Source organism: Rhinoraja longicauda, chromosome 2, assembly GCF_053455715.1.
Source record: "Rhinoraja longicauda isolate Sanriku21f chromosome 2, sRhiLon1.1, whole genome shotgun sequence".
NCBI classification, from domain to species: Eukaryota; Metazoa; Chordata; class Chondrichthyes; order Rajiformes; family Arhynchobatidae; genus Rhinoraja; species Rhinoraja longicauda.
The window spans coordinates 78,883,711-78,909,279 of record NC_135954.1 but is presented as its reverse complement, the minus strand read 5'-3'; the positions used below and the strand labels follow the sequence as shown (position 1 = coordinate 78,909,279).

The following is a 25,569-nucleotide window of genomic DNA, read 5'->3' as shown; positions in this document are numbered from 1 at the left end:
CAACTGTGCATCCAACTTCCATTCTAACTCCATTTACAAGTTTGTAGATGACATCACTGTAGACTCTCACCATTTCCTACAGATGCATTACAGGAAGCATCTTATCTGGATACATCACAGCCTGGTATGGCATCTGTTATGCCTGAGATTGCAAGAAATTGCAGAAAGTTACAAACACAGCCCAGTCCATCACAAGGACCAGTATTCCCCATTGATTCCATCTATACTTCATGCTGCCTCGGAAATGCAACCAACACAAACAAGGACTCCGTCATTCTCTCATCTCCCCTCTCCCATCAGACAAAAGAGATTCAGGATTGGCTTCTTCCCTGCTCTAAGCAGACTCTTGAACAGACCTTTCCTATAGATCTCCGAAGGGTCTGCCAAGGATGAATTACCAATATTCCAATCTAATTCACTATGGGCATTGCATTTTAATTTAATCAGAACTGTCTTCGTTGCTGCAACACTATATTCTGAACTCTATACCATGAATGCAGCAGGTAGTGGAAAGGAGAAAATAATTTGGCTGGATAGCACACAAAACAGTTTTTTTGCTGTATCTTGGTTCATGCGACAATAATAAACCAATACAAAAAGAATGTTGGAAGTAGTATCAACAGAAACACTTAGATGCTTGTTGCTTCAGACTCAACTTGTTCCGTAACTTGCCTTGCTAATGCTTACAGGTCAGAAATACAAAAAATGCTGAGATTGATCACTGAAGAGTCCTTAAAATAAAACAATGCATTGAAACCACTCCACTAATCAATCAGCGGCAGTGAAAAGTGAAAAAGTGAATATTTCAGATTGAAGAACTTCAGAATCTTTGATCTGAACTATTAACACCGTTTCCATAGATGCAGTTCGACCTGCCAAGTATTTTCAGCATTGTGCGTTTTTTTTAAATTTCACCATTTCCAGTTTAACAAATTGTCATTTACTGTTCAATTTACTGGTCGATTCACTGCCAATTCTCCCCCACCAATGCCAACGTTAGCTAATGTTAGCTAATGTTATCCCACTTTTTAAGAAAGGAGGGAGAGGGAAGACAGGAAATTATAGACCAGTTAGTCTGACATCGGTGGTGGGGAAGATGCTGGAGTCAGTTATAAAAGAAGCATTTGGATGGCAGTAACAGGATTGTTCCGAGTCAGCATGGATTTACGAAGGGGAAATCATGCTTGACTAATCTTTTGGAATTTTTTGAGGACATAACTAGGAAAATGGACAGGGGAGAGCCAGTGGATGTAGTGTACCTGGACTTTCAGAAAGCCTTCGACAAGGTCCCACAAACGAGATTTGTGGGCAAAATTAGAGCACATGGTATTGGGGGTAGGGTACTGACATGGATAGAAAATTGGTTGGCAGACATGAAACAAAGAGTAGGGATAAATGGGTCCCTTTCAGAATGGCAGGCAGTGATTAGTGGAGTACCGCAAGGCTCGGTGCTGGGACCGCAGCTATTTATAATATACATGAATTACTTGGATGAAGGGATTAAAAGTAACATTAGCAAATTTGCAGATGACACAAAGCTGGGTGGCAGTGTGAACTGTGAGGAGGGTGCAATGAGGTTGTAGGGTGACTTGGACAGGTTGTGTGAGTGGGCAGATGCACGGCACATGCAGTTTGATGTGGATAAATGTGAGGTTATCCACTTTGGTGGCAAGAACATGAAGGCAGATTATTATCTGAATGGTATCAAGTTAGGAAAAGGGGAAGTACAACGAGATCTGGGTGTCCTAGTTCATCAGTCACTGAAAGGATGTATGCAGGTACAGCAGGCAGTGAAGAAAGCCAACGGAATGTTGGCCTTCATAACAAGAGGAGTTGAGTATATGAGCAAAGAGGTCCTTCTGCAGTAGTACAGGGCCCTAGTGAGACCACACCTGGAGTATTGTGTGCAGTTTTGGTCTCTGAATTTGAGGAAGGACATTCTTGCTATTGAGGGACTGCAGTGTAGGTTCACGAAGTTAATTCCCGGAATGGCTGGACTATCGTACGTTGAAAGACTGGAGCGACCGGGCTCGTATACTGGAATTTAGAAGGATGAGAGAGGATCTTATTGAAACATATAAGATTATTAAGGGATTGGACGCGCTAGAGGCAGGAAACATGTTCCCGATGTTGGGGAGTCTTGAACCAGGGGCCACGGTTTAAGAATAAGGGGGTAGGCCATTTAGAACGGAGATGAGGAAAAACCTTTTCACTCAGAGAGTTGTGAAGCTATGGAATTCTCTGCCTCAGAAGGCAGTGGAGGCCAATTCTATGGATGCTGTCAAGAGAGAGTTAGAAAGAGCTCTTAATGATAGCGGAGTCAAGGGATATGGGGAGAAGACAGGAACGGGGTACTGATTGTGGATGATCAGCCATGATCACAGTGAATGGCGGTGCTGGCTCGAAGGGCCGAATGGCCTACTCCTGCATCTATTGTCTACAGTCACCCTTGAAGTACTCTCTGGTGAGATTTCTGTCTGTTTCTTTTGCCTTGACGGCAGTATTTTCTGTAATTTCTTGTCTTTGATAAGATGTAAATAAAAAATCATTTCCACGGCCACAAATCTTAGCCAACATTTCTAGCTCCATCTAACCCTGCAACGATCCGTATTAAAATCCCACCATCACAATTTAGACTCATCTAGTATAAAGGTGATTTCCAAGTACCTAGCGTTTCCTAAGGCAGTATTCTCGTTATATCCTTATAGCCATGCTTAATATCATATCTCAGAACATGCATGCTATTGACCTCGCTCTGCAACATTAATTCAGCAACTCAAAGCTGTCCTAATCTTCTGTTTTATTCTTCACTTTGGTGCTCCTTTGGTTTTTTTTCCACTTAACTTCAGACAAAGATCACAAACTCCAACAGCATTTGAAATCCAATACACCTCTTGATTTTTCTCCCCATTCATTTCTCTGGGAAATGATCTCTCACCTCTCTTCCACCACCCACCTCCAGTTCCAGTCTTGTATACACGATCCCTCTGATCTTCTCCTGAACCCAAAAATCAGTCCACAGCAGAAGTCATAGCTTTGCCCCTCTATGTCCAGAGACAAAGGTTCTTCAAGCAAGAACAGCTATTTTTTTTTCAACTTTTTCCTACCTGCTGAATGTTTCCAATATTTTGAGTTCATTTTTATTTCAGATTGTCTACATCTGCAGTTTTTGATTTCAGCTATTAAAATATGTTGTGAGTCATCCACTGCAACAATCAATTACTTATGCACCGCCAGTTACTTAAGGAATGAGTATTACCCTCAATAACTAGGTATAATTCAACTTGGAATTTCTTTTCTCAAATAGTTCTTCAAAATTCTTTCATTTCTATATCCACAATGGGTTGTTATTTTCATTGGTAAACATATTGGTAATAAGTTGTTTTTTTTTAAAACATAAGATTTAATGGGTTCAAGGATTCCGGATATTTATTTGGTGCTTTTGTCAAGATTATACAGCTACTTGACTTGTTTCCAATTCACCAGAGCTTTCCTTGCATTCAGTGATGAAATACGATAGTCACTTGAGCTACTCCTCAAAATACACAAACACAATTTGTGATGGAAACTTAAAAAAAAAAAAAACGTTTAATATCACTTTCATGGAAGTGCCATTGCTGGCTCTTGGGAAGTTTATGGCAAGTTATCTGATGCTGGGATCTGTTAATGATACTTTCCACGTTATCGTTTGTGTGTATAGGTTTTTTTAAGAAAAAGGCAAAATTCGAAACAAAAAAATATGTGAATTCTGTTTTGAAGCATAATATTCATCTCTTGGCCAACATTGTTAAACAAATTTCACTAGTCATTACCACACTTTAGAATAGCATCATCTGGCTTTACCCAAAGTAGTTGCTGTGTTTATGATACAACACGGACAACATTAGAAAAGTAAGTAAATCAATTATAAATCAGTAAAACATGTGCGATTATGGGTCAATTCAGGAAGGACATATTTTTTTCACAATAGTTATTCTACATTCTTAGGTCCGCAAACCATGCACTCTATTTATGAGCTTTTCTTTGTCATGCCAATCACAGCATCTGCCTTTCAGTTTCTTTCAATTTTCATCAATGTGAGGTACTTTAAATGATTCATAGCTTTATTTTCAGTCTGATCCTTGGCAATTCTCTGGTATCATTGTCAAGATTATAGTATGGAATCTGGTAATGGAGAACTGTGAATGCCAAGATAATTATTTCTAATTGTTGAACTTGCTGTTGAATTGAGTTGCGGAAGAGCACAGATAGCAACACGCTTTAACCAAAGGTGAGGCACTTTTCCTTAAAATGGCATTAAGCTTCACTGTAATAATGTTAAATCTTCATAGAATTAGTGTGCTTGAGATTACAAGGATTAACAAATTGGATAGTTTGAATTATACAAACATTGAGTGTTGCTCTACATTTTCCTAATCGACACAGAATAATCTGGATCTGGGTATGGCAAAAAAGTGAGATAGCAGAAATATGGGTAATGCTGTGTCCCTTCACATTTTTCCTATCAGATGTAAAGGTCTGAAAATGTAAAGACCTCTCTCCACAGATGATGTCCATACTGTGTCTTTCTATTATTTTGTAATTATCAGCAATCAAATTTTAGTTTGATATTTATTAAAGATCTGAACATACTTTTACACTACCAATGATTAATTCAAACCACTATCGCATTGTCAAGTGAATCCAACTTACCTTGTAGCAAATTGAACAAGTGCATTTTGTATAGTTTGTCGGATTTCAAGTAAAAAAGTTTCATCATTGCTTAGAGTATAATACCAGTATTGAATATAGTCCCTTAGTGCAAACTGGATGACCTGTAAAAGATACAGCGAATAAACTTATTTTCAATGACCCTACCATAGCTTGTTGTTAAGAAAAAAATCTGACAAGATTTAAACATTCTGATATTAGAACATACTGTGTTTCAAAATTATAACCAAAGTACCAATGGGTCTTTAAGGACAAATTAATACTCAACATTTTTAAGAACATTGAAACTTGAAGGATACAAGTGGGCACTGGAAATGTGGTGACTCGTGTATTGCCTCCATGTAGTCTGCTATTCTCACACTCCTGTACTTGTTTGATTTTGCCCATGTATAATGAGATTTTACAGAATTGTATGCAACAAAAAGAATTTCAGTACCTAGAAAAAATCCATTACCATTAAAGTGCATCACTTATGGATTTCCATCACTCCATACAAGATGAGATTAAGCAGACTGGTGCTATAATCTCCAAAATTTCCAAAAATGAGAAGCAACCTCACTTAAACATACTAAACTCCACGGATCTTATCAGCATAGATAAGGAGTTGATGTTTCCCCTCGCAGTAGTGTCTAAAACGAAGGGTCAAGGCCTCAAAACAGGGGAATGGGCATTCAGAACATAAATGAGGGTACCTTGTTTACCCAGAGGAGGGCAAATCTTCAGAATTCTCCCCACAACAGTGCAGTGGAGAGTCACTATCATTAATGTGGAGTGCGAGTTGGAAACATTGACAAACAAAGGGATGAGTATATGGAGTTTATTGATCAACATATGAGACAAGAGTGAAATGGGTTAATGCAGGAATGTGATGCCGAACTAAAGCATTAGGCACAATCTTCATGAACAATGAAATAAGTATGATGGCAAAGTGGCTTACTCCAGTTCAATGCGCATTCTTATAGTGCAATGTAAATGAGATAAAGTTAATAATTTGGTGAGGGTGGGTATTTATTTGATGCAGTTGGAGAAAGTGCTCTTTTTGCTTTCGATATTTGCAATTTGCAATCCGACAATTTACAACAGCCAAAAAAGATTAAATGAATACGATAAACTTGGGGTCAGGTATTGAAGAGGTTTCAGGTTTTAACGTATAGTACACTGAAGTACTTCCACAGTGGCAAGTAAAAACTTTGCAGCAATCATGCATCGGATCCCCTCAAATCAGAACCCAAGAAGATAAAGGTGTTCACAAGTACACAATATGCGCTGATGCATTTTGGGAAAGACAGACTAAATGGGAGTACACTGAGGAACTTAGATGAATGGAGAGATCTGGGAGTCCACGTCTACAATTTGCTGAAACTGAAACACAACACAGCTGAAATGGTTGAGAGCTTCAAGTTCCCAGGCTAATAATTTGTCCTGGTTCAACCACATTGGTACGACAGCCAAGAAAACACATTAAAACCTCTACTTTCACAGAAGATTAAGAAGATTTGGCACGTCTCCAATGACTCTCACCAATTTCTAAAGATGCACTGAAGAAAGCACTCGAGTGGGAAACATCACAAGTTTGGTTTGGCAACTCTTCTGCCCAAGAGCAGAAGAGTTGGCAAAGTGTTGCAGATGTATTCCCAGTCCATCACACATGCCAGCCACCACCCGCCCCCAACCTCTTCCCATAGGTTGAAGGAGAGAGTAAGAAATCTTAAAGGGGATCTTTTAAAAAAAATACAGAGTGGTTGAAATATAAAACTCACTGTCATGGATGGTAGTGGAATCAGACATAATTACTGGGTTTAAGAGCCATTACAAACAGCAAGCAGAGGAGGATACAATTCCAATATGAGCAAATGGGATGAGCATACATGGGCAGAAAGGTCAGCATGGATGTGGTGGGCAGAAGAACCAGTTAATTGGAAGGCATTGGTAGTCTTGAGGGGTGTGGTGAAGGAAACGTGACAGATGGCTGAAAAAGCTGTGCCAGAAGAACTGTACTATATACAGAATTGATAAATAAATACCAAATAATTAAAGAAGAAATATGTTTACAAATAAAGCTTAAAAACAAACTTAAAGGTTTGGGACTGGATGGGTTGTATAATATGCCATAATTAAGTGCACTTTCTTCAAACAGTATTACAAAAACCCATTTGTGAATTATTGGAATAATTTCAAATCAGGCCATAACCTTTATCGAGATGAGCCCACAGAACAAATTGCATTGGGAACTAAAGGCATCCGACTCTACCAAGAGCAAAAGAAAAATAGAACGTGATAGTCTTCTCGACTCAGCATGACATCATTTCAATGACAGCAGAAGATATAATGAGACAGTAGTGATTTTATTGCATTAAAGGATTGAGACAAAAATAGGAATTACATTTTGACCTAATGTATATTCTACCAGTGCCACTATAAATGCAATAGACAATTATCAAAGCTTTTGCCGGGGGATTTTAACTTTCATACAGAGCCGACTAACTAGGTTGGTGTCAGAAAGGTCATGAATTTTTATTGTGTTGTGCAATTTTCTGCGTAAAATTGCTCAAATTGAGGACAAGCCTTATTACATAGTAATGAGTAAACAGTTACATTTTGTTAACATAATAGCAATGGGTGAACATGCCCAGTGGTGATTATAATATTGAAGTCAAAATACAGAATTTAAAACATGAAAAATCAATTAAGATCACTTAGACTGGGATGACGTCAATATACTGAGAAAGAGGATGTTCCAGCAGATTGCATAAATTTATTGGTTGATGAGATATGAAAACAGTGGATAATCAAAGTGATACAGAACTGGTTTGCACTCTTAACAGATGAGAGCTTCACTTTTCATAAGAACCACCGATGAACAAGCTTAAAGAACAATTTTAAAAATAGGATAGTCGACAAAATGTTAAAAACAAACATATCTTGGTAGAAATACAAATGACAAGATGACACAAGGATAGAAGATTGCTGATTTTCATGTCCTTTACAACTAAAAAGGAAATGCCCTGGTATCACTTCCTTAATAATATTCTCATACTTTCCCGAATGATAGCAGACTAACTGATCTTTTGCAATGGATTTTCTTTCTGCCTCCTTTTTCAATTGCTGTATCTTTCAATTTGTGGGCATCATTTTAGAATTCATGATTTTTTGAAAATGACTACCAGGCCATCCACTCTTTACCTCATCACTTCTTTCAAACTCGGTGGCACCCTGGAAGTTCCAGCCACACAAACACCCAGTCTGCAAAACTAGGCAACATGCTGGGTCTTCAGAAGTGAGCAATTCTCCAAAATACTCCCTGAAGCCTTCCCAACCTTTCAATTGTATCGACAAGGAGCTCTTTCCACCAAAATATTACAACTGGGAACATTCAGTGATTATTACAAGAATAGTCAATTCAAATTTTTTTTATGTGCGAAGGTTATATAAGACACTGAATTAAAACAGTCAGTATGTTTTTAAAAGTTTCCACCCCAAATCACTCAGAAAACTGTGCAATATGAATCACTTAGAAAATTGTGCCACATTTTGTTATACATTACTCTACAAGATCAAAATTGTGTCACACTCGAGAGCAATATTGCTGTAAAACAGGGTAAGCACTTCATTGTCATTCACCTGTTGTAAAGGCTCATCAATTATACTTGAACCAGTCAATCGCCGATCAATCTTAATTTGCCGAGTTTCACGTTTCATTTCTTCTAAAGCCTACACAGAAGAGAACATTAAAGAATTCAGTAGCAAATAGAACAAGATTCCACACAATTTTATTTTCTGCAGCATTTGTAGAACACGCAAAATATCTAAGAAAGCTAACAACCACAGTGCAATTCTTAAAATATATTAAAATTGCAAATCACATGTTCCCAATCTATTTCCATAGCTTGTTACAAATTTGGACTAGAAGCATGTACTTAGAAGATAAAAAGTTGAGCCAACTTGGAAACTTAATGTTGTGCAGGAATTCAAATTTGCTAACTACTTTTACCATGTTTTCCCCACAAGGTCAGGGCAATATCCAGCTTAAAAAGCACATCTTCAGCACTGTTTGCTCTTCATCTATGATAACAAATCCGATGAGCATTTCCAGTTCTGTCAACTCCAATTAGAATTTTAAAAAGTGCACAAAGCTTTAAAGGCTCTCGAGCATTATCTATCGACACTCAGGTAATTTTTCTCATATTTTTCAGGCTAGTATGGCCCTGGCCTTTAGAAAGGAGATGAGAAGGAATTTATTTAGTCAGAGGGTGGTGAATCTGTGGAATTCATTGCCACAGACGGCTATGGAGGCAAAGTCAATGGATATTTTTAAGGTGGAGATTGACAGATTCTTGATTATTGAGGGTGTCAGGGGTTATAGGGTACAGGCAGGAGAATGGGGTTGTGAGGGAAAGATAAATTAGCCATGATTTAATGGTGGAGTAGACGATGAGCCGAATGGCCTAATTCTGTTCCTATAACTTATGAATTTAGTTTAGTTTAGTTTAGGGATGCAGCGCAGAAACAGGCCATTCGGCCCGCGCCAACCAGCGATCCCCGCCCTTTCACACTATCCTAAGGACAATTTTTACATTTACCAAGCCAATTAACCTACAAACCTGTATGTCTTTGGAGTGTGGGAGAAAACTGAAAATCTCGGAGAAAACCCATGCAGGTCACGGAGAGAACGTACAAACTCCGTACAGACAGTTACCGTAGTCGGGATCGAACCCGGGTCTCTGGCATTGCATTCGCTGTAAGGCAGCAACTCTACTGCTGTGCCACCGTGCTGGTGCCACTTATTAATATTTAAAAAGCTAGTTCTCCACGCTCCACTCTAGTAATATTACATCTTGATCATTGGTTTGAAATTCCTCCATAAAGCTTATTATCAAAGCAGAAATCGCCCTGCAGTGAAAAGGGCGTTACATTGTGTTCGATATGGCAAGATGATCTGATGGGAACTTCTGCCTTTCATCTGTCTCTGCACAAATCTTGGTCTGTTGCAAAGCCATTTATAAGCCTGAAACTTGCCAACATGACTACTGCATTCATAATTTTAGTTAATCACTGAACACTAATAGAATCCAGTGGAGAGAACATTTTTGCTGGAATTTGTCAACATTACATTACGTGAAACTGCCTTTTAAACAGCAGTTATTAGCAACAGACCAAACAATAAAATACCTTCTTGCCCTTCCATCCACATTTATACCGGAAAATAATCAACCTTATTCAGCACAATAAACTGAGGCCACAGCTGCTTATTATTTGGATTAAATTACCAACATTACACAAATTAAGTTGGTTCAAATCAGCATGTCAGCTTACTTTGGGGACTCCAGTTGGTGCTGCAGGAAGAAACGTGTGCTCACACTTTTCAAGATATTTCTCAGAATTTGTCTTTCCAAAAAGTAATACGACTGCAAAACCCCTGCAAAATAGCAAAAACAGATTGTCAACATTCTAGCATTCAAGTTTTTAGAATTCGAGCATGCAACTATTGGATTCATTTGAAAACAAACCAAATCAAATTACAACAAGATTTAATTATGCATCCATTTAGACAAAATAAATTTAGACATTTAGGTTAGCATACAAAGTGGTACACCACGACAGACAGCACACTGTTTACCTTACATCTAAATTTATTGCTTATATTTCATATATGCGTCATGCTATCGATAGCAATCATTGCTGTAGTGCTCTGCTTCTGTTCTATCTTCTCTAATTTCAAGTAACCCCAGCATTCACTCTCTCTCCATCCCTCCCCCACCCAAGTCGTACCAGCTTCTCATTTCCACCCCACAAACAGCTAACAATGGCCGGTTTCCTTTATCATTGTTACTCTTTTGCATATCTTTCATTAATTGTTCTATATCTCTCCACATCATTGTCTATATGTCTTATTTGCCTTTCCTCTGACTCGTCTGAAGATGGGTATCGACCCAAAACATCACCCATTCCTTCTTTCCAGAGATGCTGCCTGTCCCGCTGAGTTACTCCAGCTTTTTGTGTCTATCTTCTGGTTCTGCTCAAATGGTGATGAAAAAAAGAGAATTTCATCCTTTACCTCACCGCTTGCAGCTGATATACCTGCATATCTTTAGAATCAATGCAACAAGCTTTTTTCTCTGATGAACACAGTAGGTGGAAAGATAGTCACTTCAATATATCATTTTCAAAAATAAAACGGGTTCCAACTATGGGATCCTAAATTAATTGTTTTAATGAATTATTTCTTGGTCTTTAAATTTGCAGTCTCAAACAACTACTGGGCAGCACGGTGGCGTAGAGGTAGAGCTATTGCCTTACAGTGCCAACGACCCGGGTTCGATATTATGGGTGCTTGTTTGTAAGTTCCCCCGAGATCTTTGATTTCCTCCCACACTCCAAAGACATACAGGTTTGTAGGTTGTGGCTTGATATAAATGTAAAATTGTCCCATGTGTGTGTGTGTAGGGTAGCGTTAATGTACGGGGATCGTTAGTCGGTGCCAACTTGGTGGGCCGAAGGGCCTGTTTCTGCACTGTATCTCTAAACTACTCTGTTATACTTGCGTGGAGCTGAGAAAAAGGTAGTTTAAAAATGGAGTAAAGAGTTAATTGGCTGCAAAGTTTGTTAGAAAAGAAGGTGACTCACAGGTAAAGGCAGTTTAAAAAGAGCACCAAGACCCAGGTTCGGGTAATTTACTAATCAATTTACTAATCAGCCCTAAAGTAGTTGATTTGGTAGCAGATAAAAATAAGTGCAGCTGTAGCGGAGCGGCCTTGGTGGTGAAGTGCCTTGGGAGGTAAAGTGTGAGTCTTTGGCGAGGAGGCTGCGCTTGTTTGAACTTTGACTTGTGATTTTTGTCACTGAAGAGATGGCAGGCATGTTGGTGCAGTGTGTTTCCTGCAGAATGTGGGAAGGCAGGGACACTGCTGGAGATTCTGAGAACTACACCTGCAGGGATTGTGTCCAGTTGCAGCTCCTGAGTGAACGTGTTGGGGAACTGGAGAAGCAGTTGGTTGACCTCAGAGCCATCCAGGAAGACGAGAGTTTCCAGGACAGGACCTACAGTGAGGTTGTCACGCCAAGGATACAGGAAGAGCAAAGGTGGTTGACTGTGAGAAAGGGCAGTACAAGTGGAGTGCAGGAAACCCTGTGCCGAATGAAAACAGGTGCACCCTCTTGAGAGCTGTCGGGGCAGAAGATGCTTCCAGGCCGAATGGCGGACAGGTCAGTGGCTCCAATACCAACGATGAGACTCGACCGGTGAGACCGATGTCGGGCAGAGCCATAGTGGTGGGTGACTCCATTGTCCGAGGCGCGGACAGGAGATTCTGTGGTGGCAGGCGAGACTCGAGGATATAAGAAAATAACTGCATATGCTGGTACAAATCGATTTATTCACAAAATGCTGGAGTAACTCAGCAGGTCAGGCAGCATCTCGGGAGAGAAGGAATGGGTGACGTTTCGGGTCGAGACCCTTCTTCAGTCTGAAGAAGGGTCTTGACCCGAAACGTCACCCACTCCTTCTCTCCCGAGATGCTGCCTGACCTGCTGAGTTACTCCAGCATTTTGTGAATAAAGAGACTCGAGGATGGTCTGTTGCCTCCCTGGTGCCAGGGTTAAAGATGTCACGGACCGACTTCAGAACATCCTCGAGAAAGAAGGTGAGCAGCCAGAAGTAGTTGTGCACATGGGCACAAACGACATCGGGAGGAAGAGGAAGGAGGTTCTGCATCACGAGTTTAAGGAGTTAGGAAGAAGAATTAAAAGCAGGACTTCTAGGGTGGTTATCTCTGGATTGCTTCCTGTACCTCATGCTGGTGAGAGCAGGAACAGGGAAATAGGGGGATATGAATGTATGGCTGAGGGGCTGGTGCAGGGAGCAGGGATTTAGATTTATAAACCATTAGGATCTCTTCTGGGGTAGGGGTGACCAGTACAAAAGGGACAGGTTACACCTTAACGAGGGGGACCAACGTTCTGGTAGGCAGGTTTGCTAGTGCTACACGTGTGGGTTTAAACTAAATAGTGGGGGGGGAGGGGTTGACAAATTGGGAATATAAAGATGAAGTTAAAGGGGAAGTGATTACAGGAAAAGTTGCAAAAGACTCCCGAATTAATGGGAAGGAAAGTTCGAGAAGGGATAAGAGAGTGTCAGGGCCAACAGTGGAGGGGAGGCGAATACCGAAGTTAAAGTGCTGTATTTGAATGCGCGAAGTATAAAAAATAAAGTGGATGAGCTTGAGGCTCAGTTAGACATTGGCAAGTATGATGTTGAGGGAATTAGAGACATGGCTGCAAGAGGACCAGGGCTGGGAGCTAAATATTCTGGGGTATACGATCTATCGAAAAGACAGACAGGTGGGCAGAGGGGTGGGGTCGCTCTGTTGGTAAGGAATGATATTCAGTCCTTTGCAAGGGGTGACATAGAATCAGGAGATGGAGAATCAGTATGGACAGCACTGACGAATTGTAAGGGTAAAAAGACCCTAATGGGAGTTATCTACAGGGCCCCAAACAGTAGCCTGGATATAGGGTGCAAGTTGAATCAAGAGTTAAAATTGGCATGTCGCAAAGGTAATGCTAGTGGTTATGGGAGATTTCAACATGCAGTTAGACTGGGAAAATCAGCTTGGTAATGGACCCCAAGAAAGGGAGTTTGTGGAGTGCCTCTGAGATGGATTCTTAGAGCAGCTTGTACTGGATGGAGCCTAATAGGGAGAAGGCAATTCTGGATTTAGTGTTGTGTAATGAACTGGATTTGATAAGGGAACTCAAGGTAAAAGAGCCATTAGGAGGTAGTGATCATAATATGTTTTAATCTATAATTTGAGAGGGAGAAGGGAAAATCGGAAGTGTTAGTCTTGCAGTTGAGCAAGGGGGACTATGGAGGCTTGAGAGAGGAGTTGGCCAGAGTTGACTAGAAAGAGAACCTAGCAGGGAAGATGGTGGAACTACAATGGCAGGTATTTCTGGGAATAATACAGAAGGTGCAGGATCAGTTCAATCCAAAGAGGAAGAAAGATTAAGGGGAGTAAGAGGCGACCGTGGCTGACAAGGGAAATCAAGGACAGTATAAAAATAAAAGAGAAGTATAACATAGCAAAGATGAGCAGGAAGCCAGAGGTTTGGGACTCTTTTAAAGAGCAACAGAAGATAACTAAAAAGGCAATACGGGGAGAAAAGATGAAGTACGAAGGTAAGCTAGCAAAGAATATAAAGGAGGATAGTAAAAGCCTCTTTAGGTAAAGAGGAAAAAAATAGTTAAGACAAATGTGGGTCCCTTGAAGACAGAAGCAGGTGAATTTATTATGGGGAACAAGGAAATGGCAGACGAGTTGAACAGGTACTTTGGATCTGTCTTCACTAAGGAAGATACAAACAATCTCCCAGATGTACGTGGACAGAGGTCCTAGGATAACAGAGGAACTGAAGGACATTCACATTAGGCAGGAAATGGTGTTGAGTAGACTGATGGGACTGAAGGCTGATAAATCCCCAGGGCCTGATGGTCGACATCCCAGGGTACTTAAGGAAGTGGCTCTAGAAATCGTGGACGCATTGGTGATCATTTTCCAATGTTCTATAGATTCAGGATCAGTTCTGTGGATTGGAGGGTAGCTAATGTTATCCCATTTTTTAAGAAAGGAACGAGAGAGAAAACGGGAAATTATAGACCAGTTAGTCTGATATCAGTGGTGGGTAAGATGCTGAAGTCAATTATAAAACAAGAAATTGCCAAACATTTGGATAGCAGTAACAGGGTCGTTCCGATTCAGCATGGATTTACGAAGGGGAAATCATGCTTGACTAATCCTCTGGAATCTTTTGAGGATGTAACTAGGAAAATAGACAAGGGAGAGCCAGTGGATGTAGTGAACATGGACTTTCAGAAAGCCTTTGATAAGGTCCCACATAGGAGATCAGTGGGCAAAATTAGACCACATGGTATTGGGGGTAGGGTATTGACATGGATAGAAAATTGGTTGGCAGACAGGAAACAAAGAGTAGGGATTAAGGGGTCCCTTTTAGAATGGCAGGCAGTGACTAGTGGGGTACCGCAAGGCTCGGTGCTGGGACCGCAGCTATTTACAATATACATTAATGACTTAGATGAAGGGATTAAATGTAACATTAGCAAATTTGCAGACGACACAAAGCTGGGTGGCAATGTGAACTGTGAGGAGGATGCCGAAGATGCAGGGTGACTTGGACAGGTTGGGTGAGTGGGCAGATGCATGGCACATGCAGTTCAATGTGGATAAATGTGAGATTATCCACTTTGGTGGTAAGAACAGTAAGGCAGATTATTATCTGAATGGTGTCAAGTTAGGAAAAGAGGAAGTACAAAGAGATCTGGGTGTCCTTGTTGTGTAGGAAATAACTGCAGATGCTGGTACAACTCGAAGGTTTCACAAAATACTGGAGTAATTCAGCGGGTCAGGCAGCATCTCTGGAGAGAAGGAATGGGTGATGTTTCGGGTCGAGACCCTTCTTTAGACTGATGTCAGGGGGGGGCGGGACAAAGAAAGGATATAGTTGGAGACCGGAAGACAGTGGGAGAACTGGGAAGAGGGAGGGGAAGAGGGGGAAAGAGGAGCTATCTAAAGTTAGAGAAGTCAATGTTCATACTACTGGGGTGTAAGCTGCCCAAGCAAAATATGAGGTGCTGTTCCTCCAATTTGCGCTGGGCCTCACTATGACACTGGAGGAGGCCCATGACAGAAAGGTCAGACTGGGAGGGGGAGTCGAAGTGCTGAGCCACCGAAATCAGGTTGGTTAAGGTGGACTGAGGGAAGGTGTTAAGCGAAATGATCGCCGAGTCTGCATTTGGTCTCGCCGATTTAGAGAAGTTGACATCTGGAACAGTGGATAAATAGACGAGGTTGGAGGAGGTTCAGGTGAACCTCTGCCTCACCTGGAAAGACTGTTTGGGTCCTTGGATGGAGTCGAGGGGGGAGGTAAAGGGACAGGTGTTGCATCTCTTGCATTTACAGGGGAAAGTGCCTGGGGCGGGGGTGGTTTGGGTAGGAAGGGATGAGTGGACCAGGCAGTTACGAAGGGAACGGTCTCTGCGGAAAACAGAAAGGGGAGGAGATGGGAAGATGTGGCCAGTAGTGGGATTCCGTTGGAGGTGACAGAAATGTGGAGAGAAGGAATGGGTGATGTTTCGGGTCGAGATCCTTCTTTAGACTGATGTCAGGGGGGACTGATGTCAGGGTAATTTGTTGTATACGCTGGCTGATGGGGTGGAAGGTGAGGACAAGGGGGACTCTATCCTTGTTACGAACTGAGAGCGGGGGAGCAAGAGCGGAGCTGCGGGATATTGAGGAGGACCTAGCGAGAGCCTCTCACTAGGAACTCCTCTATATTCCGCAGCTCTGCTCTTGCTCCCCCTACCCCCATGCTTTCAAGAGAGAGTTAGATAGAGCTCTTAAGGATAGCGGAGTCCGGGGGGGTGGGGAGAGAGCAGGAACAGGGTACTGATTATAGATAATCAGCCATGATCACATTGAATGGCGGTGCTGGCTCAAAGGGCTGAATGGCCTACTCCTGCACCTATTGTCTATTGTTCTTGCCACCCCTTGTCCCTGCTCATTTAAAAGAGATTAATTTGCCTCCACATTCTTAGTTTAATCATGATAAGTGGGCACAAAAGACCTAGGGAAATTTAAATAACTTCCCACTGCACTAGTCATAAATTATGGACTTTTTATCTCAAAAATTAGATTAATTCCCTCCTGAATTCGTGGAACTTCCTTGACTGATATGTAGCGGTGGTTAAATTTTGTATGGTGTTATGTTAGCTCTTAGACAGAAACCAACTGTTTAATTCATAAATGTGTGGCTGGGTCCACACCACGATCTAATTTTATATGTGCACATGCATGTGATGTAAAATGCAACCACAGGATTTAGGAGGTGCCTGACTGGCAGATTATCCAGACTGTCTTAATATTACTTCCCTTAATACATTAAAACAAAAAGGGAATTAAATGTGTCAATGTTACTCAGCCATATGATAATTTTGTGATTAACCCAGTGTGTTTAAAGGGAATGGGGTCACAGTCTTTTTAAAGGAGTGGGAGGAATAGGACCTCTGTGTTAAAAGGACCGTGTGAAATGGGGACCATTCTGTTTAAAGGGAGCATGGGAAACAGGACCCTGTTTAAAATTAGAGGCTCAGACCATCATTTGGTGAGCAGTGGGATAAAGGACACAGACTCATGAAATGGGAATTGGATATCGCGAGCTTGACAATAGATTACAGAATTATAGTACATGTAGTTTTATTTACTAGGCAACTCGTTTTGACTCTCTTCCATTAACTATGTTGCAGTAATGTTATCTCAGAATTCTGTTACCCCTAGCAAAAATCATATCTTAAAATAAGCACTACTGATAATCCTCAGAAAAACACAAGCTTAACAAAAGGTCAGTTATCTTCACAAGGTGGCAGTGACGCTGGAGATTGTTTAAACAAACTTTAACTTTTATTTTGTGGAAAAGGCAATAATCTATGAAGTACAAAAAGTTAAACATAAATGGACACACAGCACAATGCCTTCTCGATACACACTACCTTCACCATACGTTTTTATTATCCATGTCAAAAATGCCGTGCCAAAAAGGAAATAATTCATGGGAATTTGGTGAACCTGTGATTATAATGCAGTTCGACTAGAACTGTATCAGCACTCGAGAGATAAAGGTCTAAACAGCAAAATGTCAAAACTGGGAAAAAACATGGCCAGTATCATAAAGCAGTGAAAAATCACCAAGGATTTGTACATGTATCTTTCATTGGGTACATTACTCTTTGAACAGTACTGTTGAGACTCTGCCGATGTCGAGTGCATGAGATCATTGGCCTGGGTCAAATGTTACCTACTACTTATCACTCCATGCCCAAATATCTAGGTCTTGTCGCTTACAAAGCTAGACAGCTTCATTTCTGATGAGTTGCAAATAAAGCTTAATATTGTACAAGCATCAACAAACATCCCTGGAAGGAAGTTAGCAATTTTTTGGAGACAACATGAATGACCTCATCAAACACAACTTTCTTTGAGCAAAGTACAAGTCAAGTTATTGGAGTGTTTTCTCCTTCAAGCTGATTGTTGTTTTCCCCTCTCTGGTTTCTCATGGCCCCTTGATGCCACACTCAGTTAATAATGCCTTGATGCCAAGAGCAGCGACTCACTTCATCTTTGGAATGCAGGACTTTAGTTCACGTTTGGACCAAGACTACAATGAGGTGTGGAACTCAGTAATTCTGGTAAAGCCTAAACAGAGCATTGTTCAGCAGGTTAATGCAATACATCATTTAATTATGCTGTAGACAATATCTTCCATCACTTTGCTGATAACCAAAGATAGTCTGTTTTGGCAATAATTAGCTGGATTCCATTTGGCTTTGTGCAGGCATGATATTATTGGCCATTTTTCCACACTGCCGGAATGATGCAGAAGGCAAGCTAGTCCTGGACAAGCCATAATATTGCCTTGTCCTTTAACCTTAGATTAAAAATGTTCACAATCATTTATTCATACACAGGTATTAGAATGCAAGAAATGCATTAAAATGTGATTAATTAGATACAGCTGTATTTATCCAAATGGGATGATATTGACCGACTAATGATTCCAAATACTTCTGGTTAAAAAATATTTGGGATATGCAGAAAAGGAATGGAAGCAGGGGAATGGTAATGCTAACTGGGCCGATTGCCATGATGGAGAGGATTAACTGAAAAGATCAAGAACAGAAATCTGCTTAGAGTTATAATATAATAGAGAAATAATGGCAAGTGGGATTTCACGATTATGAGTATTCAAAATACTGTCAACTACTGAAAAGAGCAAGTCTCAGGGAAACTACAGTTGCATGTGTCAGTTATGATAATCACACACTTCAACTATCTCAATCTAAACTGAGATAGTGGAATGCAAGAAAGTGTTCATATTTTTATTGAACAGCATGTTTCTGACATCCTGTTTCAAGAGTTGATACTAAGAAATGATTCAGCTTAAGTGGATCTAGTATCAGTGTTGAAATATCCAGAGAACAGCAATCAAAATACGAGATTTCAAACAAGATATAGGCCACTAAGTTAAAAATATCCAAATGGAGTAGAGCCAATTTGGCCTAAGAAAACTGGAATCTGTGTTGGGACAGCAAAAATGTATTTGAGCAATGGGAGGGCTTTAAAATTGAAATAATTCATCCCAACTCAAGGTATATTCCCAAGAGGGAGCAGGGGAAAGACACTAAATCCATGCTTTCCTGGATGACCAAATCTATTGGGAATGAAGTAGAGCATGAAAGCAGCATATGACAGACTGTTAGCATAAATGAGAACAATTGTGATTAAAGAAAGCTTGAAGGGGAAGTACAAAAGAAATGACAAAGGCAAAAGGTGAACATGATAAAAGGTAAGTCTTCCTGCAAAGATACTCTTCCTGCATATTTTTTTTAAATGATTGTGTGAGGAGAGGTGATGATGATGATGATGATTAGAAGCCCAAAAGGGGTCAGGGCTATGGCCAAAGTATTAAATGAGTAGTTTTAAGTCTTGATCAAGAAATAGGATACTGCTGGAATGTCAAAGAAAGTAACAGTTAAAATTCTGAGAATATGTAAAAGTTGAATAAGAGGAGGAAAGTAAGAAAGGAAATTGCAGAGGACCTAGCCATAATCTCCTAAACACATGTAGGTTCAGTGATGCTGTAATGGGTGAAATACATTCACTTGTTACATGTTTTAAAGGAAAGAAACAACCGCATAAGAATAAATCCAGTAACTTTAGAACAGTTTGACCTCTGCAGTCATGTCTAACTAACAAGATTTTGACAGAGTAAGAAAGGGTTGAAGGAAATTCAGTTAATGTTATATTTTTGGAATTCCAAAAAGTTTAAGAAGTATCATGCAAAAGGCTTGCAATGAAAATAGAAATGCAAGGAATCAAAGTGGTTATAGTAACAAGAATAGAACATTTGCTAAGAAACTACATTAAAAGTTATTGTTGAGAGGTTTACGTCGGGACTAGTGCTGTTGTTAATATTTATTAATGACTGGGCATGGAGCAAAGTTTTTGGAAATACAGACATAACAGAAACGTAGAAAATAGGTGTATGGGCGAGCCTTCTGATTTGCACAATACTCAAGGTTCAAAAATAAACACAAAGTGTTGGGGAAACTTTGTCTTAGGCAGCATTCCTGAAGGGAATAGACCAACATTTCAGGTAGAGCCTCTTCTTCAGACTCAATTCTAAAGCTGCACCTTTATGGGTAAAAAAATGCCCCCTTAAATCAGTCCTATGTGACATCCCATCTCCTTAGTCTGTGACTGCTTGTTTGCATTTTCACAAGCAACAAAGTTCTTCCAAATAACCAGGAACATCTTTTGATGTCTGGGTTTTGTATGTCAATGAGGTCCTCACTCATTCTTCTAAACTCAAGTGAACATAAACATACACCTGTCTCACCATTCTAGGAGTTCATTTGGTGCATCTTCTCTAGACTCCCACAATTGCAAGATCATCCTTCCTCAGACGAAGAGACCAAAGCTGTATACAATAATCAAGCTGTGATCTCACCTTGGTGCATACAACTGTCATAAAGCATCCTAACTGCATACTCATGTACTTTACTTTCATAATCGCTTGCATCATCCACATGCTTACTTTCATTTACTGTTTTTTTTTCAAGTACCTCACTTCCTTCTCTTTTTCCATCTATCATAGGCTCAGATTCAAACAGCACAAAAACAGGTCCTTTGGCCCAACTTAACAATGGCAACCAGATTATATAGCTGAGCTAATCCTATCGGAGGAGGAGCCAGCGCTGCCGTCGCAGCTGCGGCTTGCCTGCAGTCCGTCTGTCTTTTGTGTTTTTTGTTGTTTTTGTCTGAATTGTAGTTTTAATATGGTATAGGGTTTGTATGTTATGTTTGTGTGGGGGGGGGGGGGGGTGGGGAGGGAACGGGAACTGTAAAATTCTCTCTCCCGAACGGAGACGCGACCTTTGTTTCTGTGTCGTGTCTCCGTTCCCGTTGCGGCCTACCACCGGCCATGCACCTGGGACCACCTGGGGCTCTGGTTCGCAGAGCCCGTGGCCCGGACTCACCACCTGCGGCGCTGGCTGCCTTCGGATGCTGCGGGAGCGGCTGCGACTCGTCTCCGGAGGCTCCGGCGCGGGCCGCGTGGATGTCGGAAGACCGCAGCCCCCTGGGTGGGGGCCGACATCGGGAGATCCGGCAGCGGCAGAGGCAGCGTGTTCGCCCGCCCCGAATCGCGGGGCTTGGGTCGGCCCGCCGCGGACCTTTCACCGTCCGGCACGGCCTGGAATAGGCCGTGGACCTTTCACCGTCCAGCGGGGGCTTCAATGTCGGGAGCCCCGACCGCCCCGACGTGGCAACTCCAACAGCCTGACCGCGGGAGAAGACGGCAGGGAAGAGAAAAATACATTTTGGCCTTCCATCGCAGTGAGGAGGGACTGGAGGAGACTCACTGTGATGGATGTTTTTTTTTGTTTGGTATTAGTTGTGATTGTATGTGTTATTGCATTTATATTGATTATTCTTATTGATCTTATTGTTCAACTGCGGGTAATGTTTCATTTCACTACACATTTATGTGTATGTGACAAATAAACGACTATTGACTATTGATCTGCCTGCATTTGGTTCATATCCTGCTAAAAGATTCCTATTTTGGTTCCTGTCTAAATGTATTTTGGACACGTCTCACCGTTCAGATAGCAATCTGCCTTCCAATGCATGTCACCAAACTTTACAATCTCGCATCTATCCACATTATAGTTCGTGGCATGCATTTGTTTTCAATATTTGTCTTCAAACTGGCGGATAAGTAACTGAAAGAAAATTATTTGCAAGGTTATAGGAAAGGACAAGGGGTTAAAGTAACTGGATTGCTCTTGCATACAAGTCACATATACTTGGTGAGCCAGTCTCCTTCCATGCTGTATTAATATTTGCTGCCACATGGAAAATCTTGCAGTGTTCTACGATTATGCAGATCTCACAAGGAAGTTGCGATAGATCATCCATTGGCACTTTTAGTTAAATACAGCTGCTTATGGTTCAGTCTCATCTTTGGCACTCATGTTGGGCCCCATCATCGTTGAGGATGGGAATGTTCTTGAAGTATCCTCTTCCCATTAACTGTTTTCTTATCCACCACCATATGGAAAAAGATTAGAAATTGAGGAGCACAGCAAACATTGACTGCATCGATACATTATCTGGATATTGGGAATTGTGCACGATGAGGCCAAATTGATTATTGAATATGCATAATTCGACCATTATTCATGCTTATTTTCTTGTTTATTATACACAAACAGCCCATCATGAAGGAACATGTCAATAGTTCTCACAACCTAATTGGAATTCTATTTGACAGCTTTGGAGGTGTAACGTGCACTATCCCAGAGTTTAATCATTTGTGGTCCCCATTTGGAAGTGTGTATCTGAAACTGTGTGATGCCTGTTAGAAACTATCATACAGATAGCTGTGTTACGCTGTCCCTGTAGCTGTATTCTGGGAGTTTAATTTATGAGACAATCCACAAGCATCTCAAAACATAGCTGGTAGCAGCAGATTGCACAAATGCTGCATTGAATGAATCAGACATAATAACTATGATCAATTATCAAGATCCAGCACATCCAGTACAAGCCCAGTCTCCTATAGCTATCTTGACTATACATCTTCCCTCCTTGACTCCGGTAACTCCATTCCATTTTCTCAGTTCCTTCTCTCCCATCGTATTTTCTCTAATAAGACATTCCACACAGGTGAAATGTCTACCTTCTCCCTGAATTATGACTTCCCCTCCATCAGAGAGTATAGAACCATTGACCTAATCTCATATATTTCCTGCACCAATGGTCTACCCACTTCTCCTGGACAGGGCAAAAACACTTTGCATCTAATGGATCATCCTTTACCATTTCTACCAGCTCCAACAAGATTCCATTACCAGACACTATTCCTTTTCTCCTTCCTTTCCAGCTTTGAGGAGAGATCAGTCTATTTGTGACTCCCTGGTCTGATTGTTTATTCCATTACCAATCACTATGTAAAGGTATTTTTCTCTGCAATTGCAGGAGATACAAAAACTGTCTTTTCATCTCTTCCAGTTCCACCATCTAGACACCAGTTTTTTCCAGGTAAGGCAGTGATTCACTTGCACTTCTTCCAATCCGTTGCACAGTGGTTGGTGTTCACAATGTGGTTTCATTTAAATAGAGAGACCGAATGCTGGATGGGCAATTGCTTTGCAATGCACCTGCAACTCTGTAGGAATGACCTCGAGCTCCAGTTGCCTGCTGCTATAATTCACCATCCCACACCAACCTTTCTATCTGTACCCCCCTGCACTGTTATAACAAGGCCTATTGCAAGCTTGAGAAACAACACATCATCTTCCATCGGGCCATGATGTCACCTGCAGGAGTCAATATTGAATACTCCAACTTTAGATATCAAAATGGCCATTTTTGCCTGCCATCAGCCTCTAAAATTCTTCCGGGCAGAGATATACAAAAATTCATTATTCTCAGTGAGAAGATATTTTTTATTTACCCCAGTTATAATTTATTTGCCACTTAACTTGAAACTATGCCCCCTCTTTTGAGACTCTCCTCCTGGCTGAGACAATTCAACATCTACTGTGCAATGCCTCCTCAGGATTTACAATATTTGTTCTTAGGTTAAAGGACCAAAATTGTGGGCAAAACAGATGTGGCCTCATCAAAATCTTCTACAATTGTAACAAAATTGCTGATTCTAAGTTCCAACCCTTTTACAATAAAAGGTCAGTATATCATTTGGCTTAACTACTTGCTGCACCTGCCTGATAACGTGTGGTTTGGGCTGGGTTGTTCTGTTTCCAAAACGTTAGTCAGAAATGGCATTCAAAGAAAGCAAACAATTCCATCTAGTCTCCCAAGTAAGCCGGCTAGGCAGATGCAGAGGGGGGTGGTTCTGGGACGCCAGAATGCACTGCTGAGCCTACTGGAGATGTCGCAGGTCCAATCAGCGAAACGTCGATGAAAGTAGGTGCCCACTTGACAACCCCAATGACGTGTCTGCCTAGCCTTTCTCAACATCGGAGGAGCATAAGTGAGTGCATAAGCCTCCCATCACCACCGGGAGCAAGTTGACATTTGGCACATTGGATTTCTAACATCTTGTCCTGTGTATTTGGAAATATTGATGGAATAATTCTGAGTAACTGTCAATGATTTTCAGTAATCCAGGAATTATTGCCAAAATAATAAGTGGATCATATCTTGGTTCAAACAGGACAAGTCATGATAATTAGCAGCCCTAAATTTAGCAAGAGATATACAGTGTCAGTAGATATACTGGGCACTGTGAGGTTCATGTTCAGGTATGAAATCCTTGGTCTTTTCACCCACCAAAAAAATCATGGTTATTTCTAGAAAAAACATTGATCCAAATTGATGCATTATCAAAGCATAAAATCACTTGCCTGAAAAACAATGGGAGCAAATTCAATGGTAATCTACTAAAAGGTGAAATAAATGCTTGAAAATATTTTCAACAGAGCATGAGGAAAGAGGAAAAGTAGTTGGATATCTCCAAGGTTTTGCCTAATCATTAAAGGACAAAATGTCAAATAAAGTGAACAAATCATGACCATACTTTACAGTGCAAAACCTTTGCTACATTTAAAATCTAATCTGCCATACAATCATACACTTTAGCCAGGCTTACCAATAGCTGATATCTGACAGCAAAAGATAAATGTCTCTACTCCAGAGGCCTTTTCGCAAGTCTACTCCTAGTTTATCACCGAGGATCAGAGATGGTGGGAAGTCATGGAAGGCAAATAGATGACAAATAGACCTAACCATAAATTGTAAATAACAGGATGTAACCAGCATTGCACCAGCATGAAATGTTCATAGCAATGTGTCATAAAAGCATAAAAGCAAGGATTGAGTATCAGTTAGGGTAACTTCAGTGCTTTGAGAAATGCAGCAGGCTGAGGCCAATGAACAACAAGAAACAAATTCCAGCTCAAAACTATTTCATGGCACACACACAAGAAAAACTTGCTATCAGGTGAAATTCAAGATCTTCCATTGAAAACCTTTAACAGATCCTCTGCAACAGGACATAATTTGCTGCAATTAATTTCAGATATGCGAATAACATTCAATTTCCTTGTCTTCTGCTTCAAAAAAGGGCACTACTTTAAACGAGGATGCTACAACTTTCCCATATTAAAAACCTAGCAACCTTTCTCCACAAATTTAAAATGCTTATGCCAAATCTGAGAGCTTGTTTATTAATCACACCCTTAGCATCAACAACAGCATAAATTTAAATGTATCCTGCAGTCTTTGTGTCTAAACATGAACAATCAGATTCACTGTTTTGCCTTTGGGTTGTTTAAACCTGTTTGCTTTAGATACTTTTGGATTCTTTGCGTCTGTTGAAACTAAGTTCATGAACCTTGAAATGTTTTAACATGCTCTGACATATTAAAATTCCTTTCTGTTCCCAATATATGAATAAACAAAGTCAGGATTATCTAGGTTACTCACTCTAATACCACTTATTTTTGAAAGAGGGAAGATTAAAATACTTTAGCTCCACAGAAAAACGTAAACATTTCCGATTCATGCTGAATTATTTGAGACTTATTGCCATGCATGTGACTATTTCTCTCATTTGCATCAAGTATGGAAGTAATTTATGAAAAAATCCTTTGCAACCTCCACGATTGGCAGATTTGAACAAAGTTGAAAATGTAATTGATGTATTGGCAAAAATCTCCATGAATTTTAAAAAGGTGATTGTATAAACTCTTGTCTAAAGAGT

At 40.7% G+C, this 25,569-nt stretch overlaps 1 protein-coding gene across 4 annotated transcripts in view; it reads right to left on the bottom strand.

Moving 5' to 3' along the window:
• The window catches only part of snx13 (sorting nexin 13), a 125,705-nt gene that overhangs the window by 61,891 nt on the left and 38,245 nt on the right, over positions 1-25,569 (bottom strand). For 3 of the 4 annotated variants that reach the window (XM_078421885.1, XM_078421899.1, XM_078421892.1), the window contains 3 exons: positions 10,024-10,126; positions 8,332-8,421; positions 4,693-4,814 (listed from right to left, as the gene is read on the bottom strand). In XM_078421885.1, the coding sequence (XP_078278011.1) occupies positions 4,693-4,814; positions 8,332-8,421; positions 10,024-10,126 (315 nt within the window). Of the gene's footprint in view, positions 1-4,692; positions 4,815-8,331; positions 8,422-10,023; positions 10,127-21,438; positions 21,472-25,569 lie in introns of those variants that run through there. The other variant, XM_078421907.1, reaches the window with a different exon arrangement.